This window comes from Tribolium castaneum, chromosome 7 (genome assembly GCF_031307605.1).
Source record: "Tribolium castaneum strain GA2 chromosome 7, icTriCast1.1, whole genome shotgun sequence".
In the NCBI taxonomy this organism is placed as follows: Eukaryota; Metazoa; Arthropoda; class Insecta; order Coleoptera; family Tenebrionidae; genus Tribolium; species Tribolium castaneum.
In genome coordinates, this window is record NC_087400.1 from 7950316 (window position 1) to 7967600 (window position 17285).

The following is a 17285-nucleotide window of genomic DNA, read 5'->3' on the forward strand; positions in this document are numbered from 1 at the left end:
AAGGAAACTCAACACTTTAGCAAACTTTTATTCAACCACTAGCTAATTACAAAAAATCAGTCAAATTTCGCCGGCTTTTTCAAAGTCGCAGCCTCTTCGTCGCTCTCCAAACAAATCAGCGGTCTCTTGCTCTCCTCCAGATCCTCCGCCAGCCCCAAAAACAGCTCCCGGAACACCAGAGCGTCCATATTTTTGGCCAAGTATTTCAGGAAAAGCCAGTCGGTGAAGTCGCATTTCTTGGTCACGGTGAGCATCTGCCAAGGGTCGAGTTTTCCAGGACACGAAGTGGCGAAGGCCAGACGGTTAAAACCACGGCTTCGAGAATGCAGCATAATTGTCATAAAGCGCCAAAACACAGCCAGACAGGATAGAAGGAAGAGGATAATGAACCAGAACCAGAGGAAAATGTAGATTTTTTCGTTGATTATGTTGAGGGCCATTACACACATGGCGTCATGGAGCTGGATGGTGCCCGAAGGGCCGTATTTGTGAAAAGTGCACTTCGTTACCTGAAAATTTCATTGTGATAGATAAGGAAATTGTTTGCGTTTATTTTGGGATTTGGTGGAGTAATGGTGTCATTAAAGTGATTTGTTTTGCTTGGAATGAATAAACACGGAACGAAAATAATCTTACGGCCAGTCATGGGGATAATTTCTAGGTGATTCAGTCAAATTTCGATAAAATAAATATATAGGTAAACAAGAAAAAGTAAATAAACGTCTGAAGTAAATTTATTTACGAGTAGTATAATGTCGCTGACAAACATTGGATTTAGTTGGAAAACTTGTCAGTTCTATTTCTCGAAACAGTGGAATAAAATATCCTGTAATATTCTTCTTTTGTAATAGAAAAGAAACGCATTTTATTGGTTTTAGTGTAAAAAGTAAAATTTTTCGTGTGTCTTAAGTGACAGCGTAGAATAGAAATTTTATTAGATTACAATAAAATAAACACTAAATTAAAAAAAGTTCAATTTAGAACACGGTAATATTTAAAAAAAAATCAAAACAAAACAAAATATACAGGGTGCTCAAAAACTGGCGCACCAGTTTTTTTATTTGTTTTTCTGTTTCACACTAAGTAATCGTTCCCTAATAAAACGATGAATAATTGTTTTTAAATTTCCTATCAGACTTTAGCTTTTTTTATTAAAAAAATTAAAATTCATCAAAAAAATCATAATCTGCCGACACTGGGAATTATTTCCTAGGAAACCGTTCCAAAAATATTTTTTTCTTATTGTTGATCAAATTCTATTGGGATCACGGCTGTTAGACAACGTTGCCACATATCACTTATTTAAAATACCTTATTTATGGATAACTTTAATACAAAGATTTTATTTACTATTTTTATCTTTATATGTAAGCAATTTCCTACCACACTCGATTGAGATAGTGCGCCGGTTTTTGAGCTTCCGGTATAAGATGAAAAAATTAGTATCTAGAAAAATAATGACAGAACTAAAAAAAATAAGAAATAAGGTAAAACAAATTGTAAAAAGAAAGTTTAAAACAATAAAATTATGCTAAACTTGAGTAAAGCAAACCTAAACCAGAAAAATGTTTGTGAAAAAATTGGAAATATTTCGCCAGGATTTGTTTATAATATCTACTTATTATACAATGAAGTCCCTCTGACATTAAAAAATTCTAAAATCAGCAATTTTAAACACAACTACAAAATGTTTCTCACAAAATGATTTTTCTGTTTTTCTTATTTTATTATTATTCCTCTCTATAATTTTGTTAAATAGAATTAGATTTTTTTTATTATATTTTTTAATATTTTTTTTTTCTTCAATCACATCGCTTCTTTTTATTTTTTTTTTATTATTTCTCATTTATTGTCTGGGCCAAAATCTCGATCAGGTTTACTGCCTTCTAGTCCAGTAGAAAATTTAAAATTTTAATTTTGTTATCGTATTTTTTTTCTTGTTATACCTAATTATATTGTAATTATATTTTACTGACACAAATAAATTATCACTATTATTATCATTGTTATTATTATTATTATTATTATTATTATTATTATTATTATTATTATTATTATTATTATTATTATTATTATTATTATTATTATTATTATTATTATTATTATTATTATTATTATTATTATTATTATTATTATTATTATTATTATTATTATTATTATTACTATTATTATTATTATTAATTAAGTCAAAATGAGCCTTTAAGTAGTCAAAAATAACCTTATTTTTGACTTTTTCAAGCATATTATCACGTTTTTGAGGTAAAACCACCTTTTTATTTTGCTATTTTGCCGTAAAAATCATCAAAACACGTAAAAACTTACTCTATTTTTCCTCTTGTACGTTTTAAAATCCTTTGAGACATTTGACCAATAATCAAAGTCAAAAATCACCAATTTGAGTCGAAAATAACATTATTTCCTGATTTTTCGAACATCTTAGTAAATTTTTAAGGCATATGAAGTCTGTTTTTTTTTCGTAATGTTGGTAAGCCTGACCAACAAAACAACGAAATTAGGTCGAAACTAGCATTATTTTTGCCTTTTTAAGCGTTTCATATTTTTTTATTATACCAAGAAACCATAAAGTTAGTGGAAAAATAAGAATACTTGTGCTCCTTTCGAGCATTTTAGATTTTTTTTTGTAAACACACAGTTTTGTGCACAATACAGCGTGTTAGGGAATGAGCAAAATTTTAAAGGTAGATAGAGAATGCAAAACAAATCGATTAAGCAAAATTTATGTAAATCAAAAATGCATAGTTTTCCTAAAAAATCGGTCTGAAATTAAAGCCCCAAATTTTGAGAACCACTGAACTAGAATTATGAAAGTTAGCGTAAATTTTAATATTATTGACAAAACAGCAAAGGTAAAACAACTTCTTGGCCCACTACGTTTTTTTATATTAATTTGTGTTGTGTTATTGAATTTTACAAAAAAAACAAAAATTTTTTGCCAGGATCGAGATAAATTTTCAAATTGCCCATGCACCACAATCGCCATTTTGATTAATAAAAAAATTAACGACTAATAAATTCCCATAAGCCACACAGTGGCTCTCAACAGGTGGGTTAATAACAATTTCTGAAGAAAGTACGCAATTTTTGGAAAAATGATATAAGGGTGTTTAACTCGTCTGATCATGACAATACACATACAAAATATTGCATTTCCTAACACCCTGTATTTGACCATAGAAAACGCAAAAATCAGCACCATATTAGCTCAAAAAACTTAAGAAAATCAAGTAAAAATCCAATATCGAGCAAAATAACATCGAAAGAAATAATAAAAATGAATAAAAAAACAATAAAAATTAAACATAAACAAATACACTGTAAAAGTTGATGCAAGTGCAGAACAAAACGAGAATACAGAGTGAAAACTACAAAACTAAAAATAAAAATTGAATAAAAAAATTTACAAAGGTCAATAAAACAGAGAGAAAAGAAAAACGAAAAGTATAAGAACCTGACAAAGTAGAAGTTGATTTATAACCAGCATGTTTATCTATTTAGTGGTATTTACCCACTTTTTTAGCATTTCGTTCAAACACCTCTTAAATAATTTATGTTCGCCGTTACATCGCCGCCAAATATTGACTTTCCGACTGCATTTTTTTCGCATATCACATTTGTTTGCCCACAAAGGTGCGAATTTGATCCTAATTGTCCGACAAATCGCACTTATTTACAATTCCCATTAGGAAAAACCGAAAATCTAATTATCTCGCTAATTATTTAAGAACAACAATTAATTAACATTTTTCGCCGGAACCGATTGACGCAGGTCTGTTTGCTTTCGCGATTATCACTCACCTTTGGGAACACTTCGTCCAGAGTCGTGACAGTTTCGTCACCATCTTCAATCACATCGGTCCCAAGAGTCAAAAACTGATGATCCAAGAACAAATCTGTGATGTAAACTTGGAGAATAACGTTGGCAACGTTGAGAATCTCGCAGAAAACCAACCACCGAGACCAGGATTTATTGAAAAAGATTCGGTCGATGAAGGCTTTGCGGATGGTGGCCATAAATTCGGCCCTAAAATTCAAAATTTAATTTATTTTTTTTGGAAATTGGGAGATTTACTTTTTTTCTTTCGAGGGGATTTTTTTGTCTTGGACGGCCACCTCCTTCTCCAAAAAGGCGAAGGCCCCGAGTTGGAGCCCCTCAATCAGTCTGCGAATACGGCCCCCTTATTCAAATAAATTAAAAAAATTACAACAAAAATAAAAAATCAACCTTCAAATTTTTTCCAAATCAGGTGAGTTAGATGGAACATGATGGCTTGCCCGAACAGCACAAAGGGCACCCATTGGTAGTAGGCATGTCTCTGGATGGGTTCCGTCGAATTGAGCCCATAGGAGCCCACCCCTGGGTGCGCCACATGCCCATCCCTTACCATTCTGTCGTCATAGTGACTGATCTAAATCCTACCATCAACACGAGCAAAATGGGACAAGTCGTACTTACGACGGTAAAAGTTGTGGTAAAAAAACAAAACGTGTTCATGACCTGTTCAGGTACCCCCTTATCACTAATACACTTAATATGCTCCCCTATGTATTGCCTGGAAGTCACTAGGAGCGTCGCCACCAGAAAAATTAAAGTGGTCACTCTGTAGTGCATTCGAAAAATCCAGTTATCAATGTGGTAGGCCTGTGGCTTGATTTTGAAATTTTTTTTGATCGCTTCGAAAGTTTTCAACATTTTGAATTATCTCTTATCTTATCGTTAAGTCAAAGACAATTGATTCAGTCTTGGTCTGGCTTCTGTCGGGTCTATTAATCAATAAACAATTTTTTTTTCGAATTAGTACTTACATGAAATGTTGAAGCTCTGACGTTTCTATCACACACTAGTAACAATTGGAAATTAATCAAGTGTAATTAGCATCGTTTACTGAAGCAATGATCACAATAACAACTTTAAGAAACGTTAAATGATCTTACTCATGAGTTTGGAGTCAATTATTAGTTCAGATGAATTTAAAGCACCTAGACCTGCGCTCTGTTAAAACACAATGAAGTTGATTTATAATGAACCGTGTACTTACTTGGTGATAAGATTAAACGAACACAAGCTAGGAATCGAATTTTAACCAATTAGTTATTGAAAATTGTCGAGTCGATTAGGAGCTGATTTTTTCCTCCGAAAAATAGAAATATTTTTTTTAAAACAAGGTCAAAAATTTTAATAAAAATAATACGTAGGTTTTAAAGTGAGCATTTGCTTACTAGGTTACGCTTTAAAAAAATCCTGACCTAATAAATTAGTTAGAAATATTAATTTTAATTCAAATTTTTGAAAATGCGCACTGTATACCAGGTGAGTTTGCTAAAAAAATTGTACTATATCTCAAAAACTATTCGAACAAAACTCAGCGTTTGTTTCTGAATGTTTCTGCAATTTTTTAATAGTATTTCTGTGCAAAAAATGTGGTTAGCCCCAAAGTTACGTTTTGAATTTTACATTTTTTTTATTTAACTTGCTTTGCTGTCTGTCTGTCTGTTTCATATATTTGGAGCCAAATTTGAAAGGATTCCCGTTGTCCCAATGAACTGAAATTTTGCATACTTACGTAATCTTCGTGACAATGCAATCCTATGTGGTTATTTACCCCCTAAAGGGTTAAATGGGGTTTTGAAGTATAGGGTTATGTTTAAAAATGGGTTTTCGATGTGTACATACCGTAACTTATACCAATATTAACGGTATGTTGGTCATTGGGAAATATATTAATACCTAATCATTCTCATTACTTTTTGTTACAAACAAATATAGCTATTTTTTTAATTCATTTATATTGGGCAATAGAGTATAGACACTGAACAGAGGTTAGGATGTTCTTTTAATGCTAACAATTGTTTTCTATGACATACCACTAAAGAAGTTTGCACAAATCAGCAAAATAATGGTGTTGCAATAATACGGCAAAACTAAATCTCAGAGAAAAAAACGTTTAGAATAAGTAAAAACTAAAAAGCAATAAATAAAAAAATTGAAAAAATGTTTCCTGTAGAAAAAAGCCTTTATTTAAAAGATGCACTAAAAAGTAAAAAAATTATGTTTTTCTATCAGAGGAGAATATTTTTGCTTACAAATTCAGAATTTAAAATTTATAAAAGCTTTGGGAACGGTCATAAGTCAGAACAATACGGCATTACAGAATTACTTTCTTAAATTGTGCACTGTTCCCAAAACTTTTATAAATTTTAAAATCCTAATTTGTAAGCAAAAATATTCTTCTCTGATAGAAAAACATTTTTTTTACTTTTAAGTGCATTTATTAAATAAAAACTTTTTCAAAAAAACATTTTTTTTTAATTTTTTATTTCATTAATTATTTTTTGAGGCTTGTAACTTTTTTACGTATTTTTTGCACAAAACAACTTTTAAACATCGCTTGTATTAAAATGGCTATTTAATATCACATGTTAAGTAATAATTATAAGAAAAATTCTCAGAGATAGAGAAAAATATACATTTAATGGACTAACCCTGTAATTATTTTTTGCAAAACCAAAGTGCCAGATTAAAATACTAGACAAGATAATGTTGTGTTATGATCTTATCTTAATTGAATTTTGAATTAGTTTAAAATAAAAAAAATTAAGTGCACTCTCAAATCAGATAATTACATTTTTGGAAAAAATTGGATAATGCGAACATTGATACGTTTTAAGTAATTTTGTTAGAATTTTGTCGAGTGAATAAACTTGAAGTTTTCCATAGTGTGATAGTGCACCTAAATAAATAAAAAATAGGAAAACAAAGGATTATACACTCCAAATAAAACAGACTAACGGATAAATAAGAAGCGTCTAGAACTGGAAAACACTTTTTGAATAATTTTTTGAAGGTGATCCGAAAGTGATGATTTAAATTGGCAAAATTAAAATTCCAATTAATTCGACCCAATTTAGCGTCGCCTTTGAACTCGTCAGGCGAAGAATACAATGAGATGATAACGAATTGATGTCACTCATAGTTCAGACGGTGACGCTCCAAGTTTGAAAAGGTAAATATTTGTGGAGTTTATAAATTAGTACAAGACTCTATTCACTAATAAAAGGTCGTAAATTAAAAGTGCATCCGAGAATAGGGCAATAAATTGGGTAAAATTGCGGCAAATATTTTTTTATTTCGTTGGTCATCGTTTTTTGAATGGACTCGACCTAGATAATGAACCTATCATCTATTACACAACCTCATGTATAACTGTTAAAACCTGCCTCCAAACGGGCGTGGAACAGATACTCAACTAACCCAATCAAGGATAATAGAGATGGGCTGATTCAGTAATTGGGATTTTTGTCAGTTCTATCCAGTTTCAATCACACTTCGAGGATGTTTTCAATTTTTTAACGTGGTTTCAAGGAAGCAAACGCATTATTTTATAATGAAATGTGTCACAGATTGTGCTGTTTGATGCAATTTCGGCCAAATTTTGCTATAACTTGAAACGAAACAAATAGTAATAATTGCAAAAAAAGTTGCTCACCTGTAGCCTAAACAGAACACTTTTCAAACTGTGTTTGTAACATTTACTATGAGAAATTAAACAATACGTACATTTAGCAATTTATTTGTTGTGTTGGCACATTCTTGCGATACCATATTTTTGAATTTCGATAGACAATAAATTTAATTTCAAAATGATAGCTCTCTAAAAAAGGCAACAAAACTTATAGCATTTTTTTTTATTTTTACATACAAAATTGAAATAATTTTCGACTGAACTGTAAGATCCTGGTTAATAAAAAAATTAAATTGCTAAACTCATATCAGTAGTTAAGTACCCCAATTAAGTTTGATTTTACTCCAGCTATCGGAATATTGATAATAACTCAACTCGAAAGTGTGTAGAAAATTTTCATGTCCTTAATCTATCGGAAAGCAAAATTATTGCATTGTAACTAATTTTTCCATTGTTTGCTACAAGTCTTTTTCAAAATGTGAGTATCAAAAAAAATACCTTCAAAAAAGTGTAAAACTTCAATTAGTCCAAATTAACCGTTTTCGTTGGCTTCTCAAAAAATTATAAATTTATAAATTTATAAAAAATCTTAACTTAATTAACGGAAAAAAACAACTACATCCAATTCAAAAAAAAATCTCGGAAATTCTAGTAATACCATAATAATTCCACATTAATTCCAATAACTTCAAATGAATTCCAGTAAAATGCCAGTCCTTACCAAATAATTCCAAATATATACTTCTAAATAATTCTTAGCAATTCTTATTACATTCTAAAAATTTGTACAACCAAGTCGAAATTTAATGGCCCCTTGCATATTTAGAAAAATCGATTTTTGACACTACTTTGACGATCATTAACAGAAAAGTATGTTTTTGCAACTAACCCTTCTAGGGTCAATTACCTGTTACTTATGAACAATATTACATACAAAATAAATTTAAAAGAAATGAATAAAACTCATGGCTCATTAAATAAAATCTGAAACAACTTTATTTTATTTTTGAAGATACGACTACATTTTGATATTATTTTTATACTTACACACAAAAGGCTATACTTTTCTTTCTTGCATTGTTTTTTCAGTCATAGTTTTTTATTACTTATCTTAATAATAATATGTACCAAATTACTAATTAGAATGACAAAACTTAACATGAATTCTAAATCTAAAACAATTATAAAAAAACATCACTCCTTAAAAAATAAAGCACAAATATAAAGATAAAGCCCTACTGTGATATTATTGACATCATTATTATTTTGATTCATTTTTTTTATTATAATTTTGTTATTTAATTTATGTACTTGTATTTTTTATTCTTTTTTTGTACCGGAAAGAAGTGTACTACAAAAAACTCTAAAAATATTCAGTTATCATAAATTTTGGAATTTATGGCCGTGTAAATAATCTTAAGTAAATATTTCTAGTGTTTCTACTTGTAATAAGTAGTAAAAGACAGACAAAATTTAGATTTCATCAAAAAGAAGGAGATAAAACTATAATATAGTAAAAAGCTTTTCTTTATTTTAGTCACTACCCAATGACAAAACGTAGCACAATAAATTTAGATTGAGACTGCCCTAAAAAATATAAAACATAACTCTAAAATTAAAAACAAACAATCAGCTTTTTCAAAAAACGAAAACACTTCTAAACTTTATATGCATGTACAGGGTGCTGTATTTTGGATGTCCGAATAGGAGATCTCCGAAACTAAGAGGTTTAGAGAATAATGAGCGACACATTCTCGGGTTCGTTTTTTGAGAAAATAATTTTGACCTAAACCGCATCCTGCTATCGTCTTTTGTTTTTGATTTATAAACAAAAGTTGATATTTTAACAAAATCTTTAAAAATTCATATCTTTTTTATTATAAAAGATACACATTTGAAAAAAGACATTATAGAGACACTTTTTTACAGAAAATTTAATAATGTTATCAGCGATGTTTTTCAACCATTCGTTTAACTGTAATAACATAAAGTTGTATTTTTTTAAAGAGGAATCATGGTTGGCTATGACATTTTCGAAAAGCTTATTTTTTTCTAAAATGAAAACGATGTAAATAGAGTATGATATTTTTATATACTTTTGATAAAAAATATATTTAAAATATTGGCCATGGTTAGTTGGCCATGGAAAAATTATTTCACATAAAAGGTGTGAATAATCTAGATATTTTGTGAACGGTTATTAAAGTAAAAAATGTGATCGTCGCAGATTTTATTTACATAAAAAATGTGCAGAACACTTTTTTCTGATCTAGTGAAGTGCAATGGAGGTAACGCTGATAAAGTTATGTAATTTTTTACCGCAGATGGGATTAGATTTTGGTGTTTGAATTGACATATTTTTGTAAAACAATTTTTTTTGACAAGCAATCATACAATTAATGAGATTTTTCTTTTTCCGACATTCCATCATTAATTAGAAAATAGAATGGCAATGTAAGCTTACCATTTTAAATCTAAAAACAAATAATTTTTACTAATCGCAAAAATTTGATCTAATAATAATTTATTATGTTGTTTGTAGATTAATTAGTGTTTAAAAAATCATTAAATTATAAACACTTGTTAGGTTAGGTCAGGTCAGGTCAGGTCAGGTCAGGTTTATTTTTCATTGTTTTAATTGAAAACCCAATTTTTTTTCATGGCCTACTATGAAGAAAAAGCAAAATGTTATGTTTTTTTTTAATTTTTCAAAATAATACACAAATAAACATATCAAATCAGAAGAAAATAAGGTTTTCAAAAATATCACAGCCGCCTATGATTCCTATTTACAAAATACAACTTTATGTTATTGCAGTTAAACGAATGGTTAAAAAAAATCGCATAACATTATTAAATTCTCTGTAAAAATGTTTTGGTTTCAAATGTGTATCTTTTATAATAAGGAAAAAATGATTTTTTTAAGATTTCGCTGAAATGTCAACTTTTGCCTATAACTTGAAAGATGCGGTTTTGAACAAAATTATCTTCTCAAAAAACAGACCTGAGAATGTGTCACTCGTTTTTTTCTAAACCTCTTATGTCGGAAATCTGAAATTAATTTTTTTTCTATTTTTTTTTCTTAGTAATGACTGCTCTTTTGTAACTTATTAAATTTTTAAACCCCATTTTGTTTTCCTTATTTTTTTTATATATTTTTGAATAGCTAGATGCGCTGATGTATACTTACTTATTCCTACCTAATATTTTCAATACTAAAAATTCTAAATCTGGTAGGTACTAAAAAAAACTTATAAGTCAGCTCTCCCTAAATGGTCCAAAATAAAAGTTTCCAAAACTCGTTTCTGTTCTGTTTTAAATAAGATTGCTTGGTGTTATGCAAAAATCTCGGTTGTAGTGTTGTTAAATCGTCGGTTATCTGTACCTTGTACCGTCGAATCCGGTCGTGGGTACCGGCAATGTACCCGATGACTCAACAGAACGTCGGACAAAGCTGAAGCTACCCGGATTGATCGAACTGCATTCCAAAGGGGTTACTTACAATACGGACCCGAGCCTCGGCAGCAGCAGCAAAGCGAAGCCACTTCAAGGTCCGACTTTTCTCGCAACTATAGTTCGAACCTCTCGCCTCAGCGTGCTGCGAATGCCTGAGATAATCGGAAGAATTTATGGTTGGTCCGTCACAGCTACCGGACTTTTCTTCCGTAAATTAAAAATGCGTAAGACGGTGGAAATTTCAAGCAAATCGGAGGAAAACTGAGGACTTGACGACAGTTCAGCGAACGGTAGGCTGGAATGTCACCTCTGTTAGCGGTCAAGAGTGCCCCTGACCTCCCGATGGGCGCTTGCAGACAACGAGAACGGGAATCTCGTCGACGTCGACACAAAGAACGGACCTTGCGATTAGAAACATCGGGCCGACGATGCCGGCCGCTGATTATTGCAACTTGCAGCACAAAGACGGCGCGAAAACAAAGATTTTCAACAAGAAACAAACTTTAAAACCATTCTTTGCCACAAGCATTTTTCTTATTAATCGAATCACATTTTCCTTTCTGTTTTGTTTATTGGTTTCCTATAAGGTCTTCCCTGGACAGTGTTAAATTATCTTTCCAACGAGAAGGCTTTGTTTTCTTCTTCTTCTCTCATTTTTTTTTAAATTCTTAAACCCCACTTTAAATTTCGTTTTTTTTTAGTTTCATCATTGGTTTTTTGATTTCCTCTAGACCTCCTGTATAGTTTTTGAAAATGCTTCCTTATGTTGGAATTTATGAATTACTAAAACAGTATATTGCTATACGAGTTAAATAAGATGTTCTATTGTGGCACGAATGGTTTTAGAGCACGACGAAGGAGTGCTCCAATAGAATGAGTGGCACAACTAAGTCTTATAAAACGAGTGTAATGTACTATTTTTTCTACTTTCTATTTTTGTTGTTTTTGTTTTCTTTAACTTTTCAAAATCTGTTCAAACTATTTCCTCTTAATTTTGTTAATTATTCGGGCTTTATCAATAAACGACTTGACGCTGTTGACAGATCATACATTAAATTACAGTGATGACTGACGACACCCAGCCCAGCACTGCCAATACAACTTCTAAAAATTTACTAAAAGCAGTTGCACAAAAATTCTCTTTGTAAAACTATTTCGGTTTCACAATGAACATTTTATGAAACCAAAGTAGAAAAATTATATTTGAATGTTTAGTACATTTTTATAGTGGTTTAAACTTTGTTTCCTTTTTCTCTAATTGTTTTCTACTTTTTTAATTTTTTACTTCAATTAATCCCAGAAAACCATAACCTTTTTTTTTAATTTTTTGCTTTGGTACATATCTTCCTTACACTTTTTAAAAACGATTTTCACTTGTTTAGAATTCATATTTCGAAAAATTATTTTCAAAAATTGAGCCAATTTCTGTTTTTTCTATAGCACATAATATTTCTTTATCAACACTTTTGCGTAGATAAAGTAGCTCTTTAAACGCAAGGGTAGATAAAATGCGCAAGGATAGATAAAATGTTTTCAATTTATTTTATTCAATTAACTTTACTTACAAATTCCAATACATCAATTTGAAAATCTAACAATTACATTTTTCCTTAATCTTGAAGTCCTGCTCTAGAAAAAATGTTGTGTTATACACGATGATAAAGATTGTTCGACTAACTCGTGAAACATGTCCATTCGTGACTCTTGAACTTAACCTTTTCACTCATGGTTAAACAATATCTTTACCGTCTTATATAATAATAGTTATCTATTATGCAAGATAAAAAAATTTCATTGTATCTTTGAGAGCGGTTTCAGCTGAAGCTGGTGAACTTTATCATCGTGTACAATACGAAATTTTAAACCATCCACCTTTATTTCTTTTAAAGTACTGATTATTTTTATTGATAATTATAGTGGTCAAAAAATTCAAGACCTACCTGATATGTACACTAATCCAGGAAAAACATTGTTCAAATAAGGAACAAATAGGGTCGAAATCAAAATAAAAAACGAAATTTAAATTGTAGTTTACTGTGATTAAATAGAAGTTTAATATAAAACAGTTTATTAAAACTAAAAAAAAATATAAAATAGAAAGATAGTTATTTATTCCACTTTATTCCATCGTCACGAATAAAATCGTATTTTATCCACTGTTTACTTCATGGTAAAACGGAATTCTATCGTCTAGAAAAATAAAGTTCACAACAATTGTTTTTCTGTTTTTGACGAATGTTTTATGGTTGAAATGTTTATTACATGTTTCTTGTGATTTACATGAATTTTGTTCCATCCTCTATTTTTTTAAATTTTCTTTATTACTTACCCAAAATAACCTAATTTTCGTTTTTTACAAAGACGGATCCAAAAATTAATTTTTTGGAGGAAAGGGCTTCCAAAAATTGTTAGACATGTGAAAGTTAAGCTATTGAATGAAATTTTTACTGTCCGTATGTTAAAATATTAAATAAATATTTGAAAAAAAATGAAGCACCAAATTTTTTCTATCCAAAAGATGTTAAAAAACAGTAACTTCCTTGTTCTACATTTCGAGAATTTTCCTACAATATTTTATTAAGTAATAATAATTTATTCATAAATTTATTAATAAATGTGCATGAAAATGACTACTTATTTTATAATTAAAAAAAATCTTTATTCTTCGACACTGTCAAAATTTACGGTTTTTCTCCTGTCTAAGGAAGTTTTGACAACTGTTTGGCATTTCTCAGTACAAAACGTCAGATTATTTTTAACAAATTTAAAGCAATTTTAAGTCTTGCTGAGTCTATTTCGAAGAATAAAATGTTGTATTCAACTCGTTTTTGTGTAAATCGGTTCATTTATTTCGCCTCGTGGATGATAAACCACTCGTTTTCACTCGTGGTTTAAAAATCCACTCGTGAAATAAAGCGTCCGATTTACACTCAAACTCATTAAATAAATAACTATTATTAAGCCTTTATTTTTTATTAAAAAAAATAAAACTGATGTTTTATGGTTTTTTGCTTTGGTGTTCTCATTACTTCCTCTAATTTCCTCCAGATTTTCTTTATAGTTTTTAAAAATTATTTTCCCTTAGAATATAAATTTAGGCACAAGGTTTTTTTTTATCAAATCTTTTCACACGTACCCCACATTTTCCCTTGATTTCAACATGATTTACTTCAGATCTTCCAAGCTTGAAATTGATTTTGTTTAGTTTAGAAATTAGATTATGAGAAAATAAAAAAATCGAATTGTTTCAATTATTTCCTGTATTTTTTACATACCATTAGATATCTTTAGAAAAAAAAAGTAACAATACTATGACAAAGGCACGTGTTATTATTACACAGAGTATAATTATTAAAGTAACCCATAAAATTTAATTTTTATAATTATAGTTTTTAAAAAAACAAAAAAAAAACAATCGCCTCTTATAATATAAATCAAAATCAAAAAGCTGAAGCTTTTTACGTGTAACTACCAATACATTTTTTAACTTTTTTACTTTATTTACTTTGGTTTTTAATTTTTTTGAATTATTTTTATTCTTGCCAGAAAGACAAAAAAGTATACTATCAAAAACAAAAAAGAAAAATGTCGGTTCCCATTAAAAAAATTAAAAGTGATGTCATTATTCAAAAACGAATGACACTATAAATGTCATTATGATATCAAAATGTATCATTTTCAGAAATAAAATCGACCTGTTCGAAGAATTTTTGAAAAAATGACTCACTACAAAAATATGAATTTCCTTATTTACTTTAAATACACCCTGTATATTAAACATTTTACCCTGCTTTTTATTATCTTATCAACTTTTGTAAAATCTCTCCTCCCTCTAAATATTGTTAAAAAACACTAAAAAATATTTCCGATTCAAGTCATTTAACTCGCCAATGGAATGATTTTAGGAATAAAAAACATGTATATTTTCAGTTTTAATGAATTTATTCCATAATTTTACGCTCACTGTGTACAAAATGTTTCATAAAAAGCATAGTACAGTAAAGATAACCACGTTCAGAAATCACTTCGTATCACTCTATAATAAAATGATCTATCAACAAGTGGATGAGTTGCACTTCGACCAACATTTTCCAAGGTTTTCATTTCGAATTCTCATTCTTTGGCGATAGCACTAATACAAAGAAAATGAATCAGCCGTAAAAATTTGCGATATGTGTTTTGATTAGTCATCCGCGCAAACACCTGTGTTGGAAGCAAGTCAATGGTACTAGCATTACCATTATGCAAACAATTTGTGCCCTCCGTGGGAATCGTGCAAGAATCCCGGCCCTTAATTACCCCAAGTCTCTCCCTCTCAAAACTGTCTTCCTCGTCCCGCAGCGAGGCTAGCAGTCCGACCAATCGCTTTCCTGTCTCCCTCCTATCGCCCCTCTCTGGCGCAGTCAGTCGGGCCCGTCGTTCTCGTAGTAGCGCTCGCAGCGTACACATAAATGCACAGTAGAAAGTGCCACCAACAATTAACCTCTTAATTAAAAGCCCTCGTAAAAAATTCGCCAGTGCTAGTGTTAGGTACCGCCGTCCGCCATGTTTGACGTCTTCGGCTCCGTCAAGGGGCTCCTCAAGATCGATGTGGTGTGCATCGACAACAACGTCTTCCGTCTGCACTACAAAGCCACCGTCATCATCCTCATAGCCTTCTCGCTCCTGGTGACGAGTCGCCAGTACATCGGCGACCCCATCGACTGCATCGTGGACGAGATCCCCCTGAACGTGATGGACACCTACTGCTGGATCTACTCCACTTTCACCATCCCCAACCGACTCACCGGGCGCGTGGGCCTGGACATCGTCCAGCCCGGCGTCGCCAGCCACCTGGACGGCACCGACGAGGTCAAGTACCACAAGTACTACCAGTGGGTCTGCTTCGCCCTCTTCTTCCAAGCCATGCTGTTCTACGTGCCGCGGTACCTCTGGAAGACGTGGGAAGGCGGGCGCATCAAGATGCTGGTCCTGGACCTGAACTACCCCATCGTCAGCGAGGACTGCAAGACGGACAGGAAGCGCCTCCTCGTCGACTACTTCATCACCAACTTGCACATGCAGAACTTCTACGCCTTCCGGTTCTTCATCTGCGAGGTGCTCAACTTCGTCAACGTGGTGGGGCAGATCTTCTTCATGGACTACTTCCTCGACGGGGAGTTCAGCACCTACGGACGCGACGTCCTCAGCTTCACCGAGATGGAGCCGGAGGAGCGCGAGGACCCGATGTCCCGGGTCTTCCCCAAAGTCACCAAGTGCACGTTCCACAAGTACGGCCCTTCGGGTTCCGTCCAGAAGTTCGACGGGTTGTGCGTCCTCCCCCTCAACATCGTCAACGAGAAGATCTACGTCTTCCTCTGGTTCTGGTTCGTGTTCCTCAGCGTGCTGTCGGGCCTGTCCTTGATCTACCGGCTGGTGGTCATCTTCATGCCCAAAGTCAGGCTGTACTTGCTGAGGGGCAAATGCAAGATCGCGCCGCAGAAGGAGGTGGAGATCATCAACACGCGGTGCGAGATCGGGGATTGGTACGTCCTGTACCAGATGGGCAAGAACATCGACCCGCTGATCTTCCGGGAGATCATTTCGGACCTCTCGAAGAAGCTCGAGGGGAAAGAGACTGTCTAAGTGCCTTACGAACAGTTGTTTTTGATGACCGATTTACCTGCTGCACAAGGTGACTCACGACATTCCTGTGATGACAGAAAAAGACTGTGCGACGGCCGAAAAGGCTGTGATATTATCATTTCTTCGCTTTTAAGCTCAAGCATTCCCGATACTCTTCTCAACAAACAAGCCGGAGACGTTTTCGCTGGCTGTGCCGGATTTCTGATGCAAGTGCAGCGGGCGAAATCGCATTCTCTGTGATAAATCTCTATTGCTCGGTTTTATATCACTTAGCGTGTAATTATTAATTAATCGAATAATTTAAATCGTATGTGATTTAGGATTAGGTTTAGCTTCCATACATGTGTGAACAGTTCCAGCGAAAATTATCATGTGTTCAAATTATTGTATAAATACACCGAGAGTGCCTAATTTTTTATTTGTATGGAATTGACGAAATAAATTAGCTATTTTAAATTACAACTGCTTTCATTTCACCACGTGCCGACCGACTGACACTTGTTGATTCGCCAGAAGTTGAAATTCGTTCCAAGAAGGTGGCTATCGCTGGTACCTGGACCCTTTTTTCTATAAATAGAGTTTTTCGTTTACTACTCACTTACTACTCTAACCAATTAAGTAATGAATGGCGTGGCGCTACTATTTTTACGCCGCCTATAAATACACTCATTGTTTTAAATTCGGCCTGTTTACAACTACAACTGTAGAAATAATCAAAGGAGT

At 32.2% G+C, this 17285-nt stretch overlaps 2 protein-coding genes across 4 annotated transcripts; one reads left to right on the top strand and one right to left on the bottom strand.

The window, feature by feature from the left end:
• Positions 1-14: 14 nt before the first annotated feature.
• LOC657166 (innexin inx7) lies at positions 15-5065 on the bottom strand. Of its 3 annotated transcripts, none has more exons than XM_064357860.1 (7): positions 4954-5065; positions 4825-4903; positions 4475-4773; positions 4244-4427; positions 4091-4196; positions 3817-4042; positions 15-509 (listed from the first exon to the last, which is right to left on the bottom strand). In XM_064357860.1, exons 3-7 carry the CDS (start codon positions 4709-4711, stop codon positions 57-59), a joined length of 1206 nt encoding a protein of 401 aa, XP_064213930.1. In that variant the 5' UTR covers positions 4712-4773; positions 4825-4903; positions 4954-5065; the 3' UTR covers positions 15-56. The 3 variants fall into 3 exon arrangements, with proteins under 3 accessions (XP_064213930.1, XP_015839592.2, XP_064213931.1); XM_015984106.2 differs by having other exon boundaries at positions 4475-4782; XM_064357861.1 differs by having other exon boundaries at positions 4475-4782; positions 4825-5033.
• A 10267-nt stretch (positions 5066-15332) lies between these two features.
• On the top strand, positions 15333-17024 carry LOC657243 (innexin inx2). Its single transcript, XM_963712.5, has one exon. It carries the CDS (start codon positions 15483-15485, stop codon positions 16560-16562), a length of 1080 nt encoding a protein of 359 aa, XP_968805.1. The 5' UTR covers positions 15333-15482; the 3' UTR covers positions 16563-17024.
• Positions 17025-17285: the final 261 nt, after the last annotated feature.

Coding starts and splice junctions, on each gene's coding strand:
- LOC657166 (XM_064357860.1), bottom strand. CDS start 4,711: ATGTTGAAAACTTTCGAAGCGATCAAAAAAAATTTCAAAATCAAGCCA. Junction 4,428..4,474: donor TTACCACAACTTTTACCGTC/GTAAGTACGACT, acceptor GGTAGGATTTAG/ATCAGTCACTATGACGACAG. Junction 510..3,816: donor TGGACGAAGTGTTCCCAAAG/GTGAGTGATAAT, acceptor TGAAATTTTCAG/GTAACGAAGTGCACTTTTCA.
- LOC657243 (XM_963712.5), top strand. CDS start 15,483: ATGTTTGACGTCTTCGGCTCCGTCAAGGGGCTCCTCAAGATCGATGTG.